Source organism: Lipotes vexillifer, unplaced genomic scaffold, assembly GCF_000442215.2.
Source record: "Lipotes vexillifer unplaced genomic scaffold, Lipotes_vexillifer_v1.1 scaffold573, whole genome shotgun sequence".
In the NCBI taxonomy this organism is placed as follows: Eukaryota; Metazoa; Chordata; class Mammalia; order Artiodactyla; family Lipotidae; genus Lipotes; species Lipotes vexillifer.
This window is the reverse complement of record NW_006796432.1, coordinates 1,607,679-1,610,892: the sequence shown is the minus strand read 5'-3', so window position 1 is coordinate 1,610,892 and position 3,214 is coordinate 1,607,679. Positions and strand designations below refer to the sequence as shown.

General features: G+C 50.0%; 1 protein-coding gene across 1 annotated transcript in view; it reads left to right on the top strand.

Moving 5' to 3' along the window:
* Positions 1–2,612: 2,612 nt before the first annotated feature.
* Positions 2,613–3,214, top strand: part of PTPN11 (protein tyrosine phosphatase non-receptor type 11) — a 76,958-nt gene continuing 76,356 nt past the window's right edge. The window contains exon 1 of the mRNA XM_007468583.1: positions 2,613–2,784. Within this exon, the coding sequence (XP_007468645.1) occupies positions 2,771–2,784 (14 nt within the window). The 5' untranslated portion in view covers positions 2,613–2,770. The remainder of the gene's footprint in view (positions 2,785–3,214) is intronic.

The window sequence follows — 3,214 nt, the reverse complement described above, 5'->3', positions numbered from 1 at the left end:
GGGAAGCTTACAGTTTACTTTGGAAAAGAGACAAATGATAACCAGCATTTATCACATGCTTACTTTGCCAGGTACTGTTCTAAGTACTTCACAAACATTAACTCTTTTATTCTTCAAAACCTACCCTATGGTGGGTAGCATTTTGATCCCTCCATTTTACAGAGAAGTAAACTGAGACACAGAGGACTCGAGTGACTTACCCAAGGACATCCAGGCAGGCAGGCAGGCTGGCTGACCTTTGGAGGTTAAGAACTTAATCCTCATATGATATTGTGTCTTAGATTTATAATGGAGTGTGTTCAGTTCTAAGCTAGGATAGCTGTCTTGGGGACCACCTAAGATGGACTGGGAGAATCAGATGATTCTATTCCAGAGGAGATGACTTCTAGTTTGAGATCAGTGGCATGGACTAGAGTTCATGGGGAGGGGGGCTCAGAATTCTCCAGGGAAATGGAGCAGATTGTTTAAAGGCCCTGAGCTGGGAGAGAACATGGCTATTGAGAGGAACTGAAAGTTATTCAGCATGGCTGGGTCATAGAGTGGTGGGGAGAGAAGGGGCTAGTAAAGTGAGCTGGGACAAGACCAGGTGGTTGTTAAAAAAATTTTTTTGACTGCATCCTAAAAGCAATGAAAAGCCATTGAAGGGCTTCCCTGGTGGTGCAGTGGTTAAAAATCCGCCTGTCAGTGCAGGGGACATGGGTTCGAGCCCTGGTCCGGGAAGATCCCACATGCTGCAGAGCAGTTAAGCCTGTGTGCCACAACTACTGAAGCCTGCACGCCTAGAGTCCGTGCTCTGCAATAAGAGAAGCCACTGCAATGAGAAGCCTGCTCACCACAACAAAGAGTAGCCCCCACTTGCTGCAGCTAGAGAAAGCCCGTGCACAGCAATGAAGACCCAACGCAGCCAAAAATAAATAAATAAATAAATAAATAAATTTATATATAAAAAAAGAAAAGTCATTGAAGTGTTCAATTTAAGGAGCAACTTGTTTTGCATTTTAGATTACTGTGGCTATTATGTGGTGAATGGATTAGAGAGGGCAAGCCTGCAGGCCTAAGATCAGTCAGGATGTTGTTTGGGTCATCTGGGGGGCCAGGCTTCAGGGGAATGGAGAGAAACAGACCAGACAACTGCTTGTTGAATACCTATTACCTAAGTTAAACTGGCATATATTAAATACAATTTTTGTAAGGATTTTTGGGTAACATCAATGCTGAAGCAGTTAGCATACTGTATGAGAATTCTTTGTATAGGAATGAGATGGGGAGCAATGGGAGGAAAAAATGAGGATTTTGGAGCTCTATAGATGTGGGTTTGAATTCTGGTTCTACAATTTACTAGATCTGTGGCCCTTAATGAGTCACAGGAGCATTCATCAGGTAAAAAAGCTCTACCTTCTCACTCTGGTCTGAGCTACCTCATCTCCATCATCTCCAATATTACAGTATTCTACTATTCTGAACTGGTCTCTGTTTCCAGCCTTGCCCTCTTGATCCAATAACTCAAAGTACCCAAAGTAATACTTTTAAAGCATAGATTATTCATTTTCTGCTGAAAATCTTTCAGGGGCTCTCCATTTTACTGTTCATTTAAGTAGCCTCTACAACCCCATACCATCTCTACCCCTTTCTCACCTCCTTTCTACTATTCTCTTTACATCTCCTATACCCCTCCCATTTCCTACTGTGCTCCAGCCAGAGACTTCTTCATTTTTCTTCAAATACAGGAGGCAGCCTCCTGCCTCAGGGCCTTTGCACTGGCCTCTCTCTGACCTTTAAATGTTCTTCCCCTAAATTATTCCCACTGACTGCTCCTTTACTCAAATGTCATCCTTAGTGAAGCCTTCCATAACTAACCTATTTAAAATAATATAAAGGGCTATGGAAAAAAGAAGGGAAATGAGGACCGGAGTATTATCTTGTGTGTTTTATTTATCTTGATTACTGTAGCTCCTCCCATGAGAACACCAGGATTTTTGTCTTTTCAGTTCACTGTTGTATCCCCATAGTCAAAAATCAGTGCCTAGCAGATAGAAAACACTCAGATGTGTCCTTCTAATGATATTTAATACAGCTAATAATCACAAAGCACTTATTAAATAGGCCAGGCCTAGTTCTAAACATTTTACGTATTTAATCCTCCCCATAATCCTACGAAGAAAATACAATTACTATTTTCATTTTACAAAAATGAAGGAATGGAGGAAAATGAGGCTCAGAGAAACCAAACAACTTTCCTAAGGTTTCACAGCTAGCAAGTGGAGCGACTATTTGTGGAATGAAATGAATGAAATTCGACTTCGCGCAGGGATGGAAATTGACACGGTGGGAGCGGATGCGATCAATTCACGCGAGTGCGTGCAACTTGAGCGCGCAATGCACCGCCTGACGCCAAGATCTAAAAGAGGATGAGAGGGTGCTTTGGAAACAGCGCGGAGAAGGCTCCAGCGAGCCACCGAACTGCCATCACCAGCCGCCACTCAGTCCACCGCGGCATGGAAGCAGGAAGTAGCGGCGGGCGTCGCGTGGGGTGACGTCACAGCGGCGCCGGCAGCGAAGGGCGGGGGAGGAGGAGGAGCGAACCGGGCTTGGGGGGCGGCTGCACAGTCTCTGGGATCCCCAGGCCTGGAGGGGGGTCTGCGCGCGGCCGGCTGGCTCTGTCCCCCGTCCGGTCCGGAGCGGGCCTCCCTTGGGCCAGCCCGATGTGACCGGGCCCAGCGGAGCCTGAGCTAGGAGCGGGTCCGTCGCGGAGCCGGAGGGCGGGAGGAACATGACATCGCGGAGGTGAGGAGCCCCGAGGGCCCGGCGCGGGCCTCGGCCCGGCCCCCGCAGCTTTCGTTCAGCCCCGCCCGGGAGGGGGCGGCCCGGCTGGGCTTCGGACTCCCGCCCAGGGTCGCGGGGGCAGGCTCCGTCCCTACCCCCTAGCCCTCCCGGGCCCGGGGGTCCGGCCCCACCGCGCCCCCACCCCTCGGGTCCCCATTCATTTCCTGCCTCCCCGAGTTCCGGCTCCCACAGCCCTGGGGATGCCCGTCTGGACGGGGCAGGTAGAACCGCCCGGGGAACCGCGGACGCCAGCGGCCCGGCTCGGCGCCGCATTCCTGACCCATTGCCTCATGAGAATTGCCTCATGGTGATTCCGAAATAACCCCGCTCACTTGGGGAGGCTCCTCGGCCTGGGACGCGGGAGGGGAGAGTAGGGGCCAGTTGCGCGGGG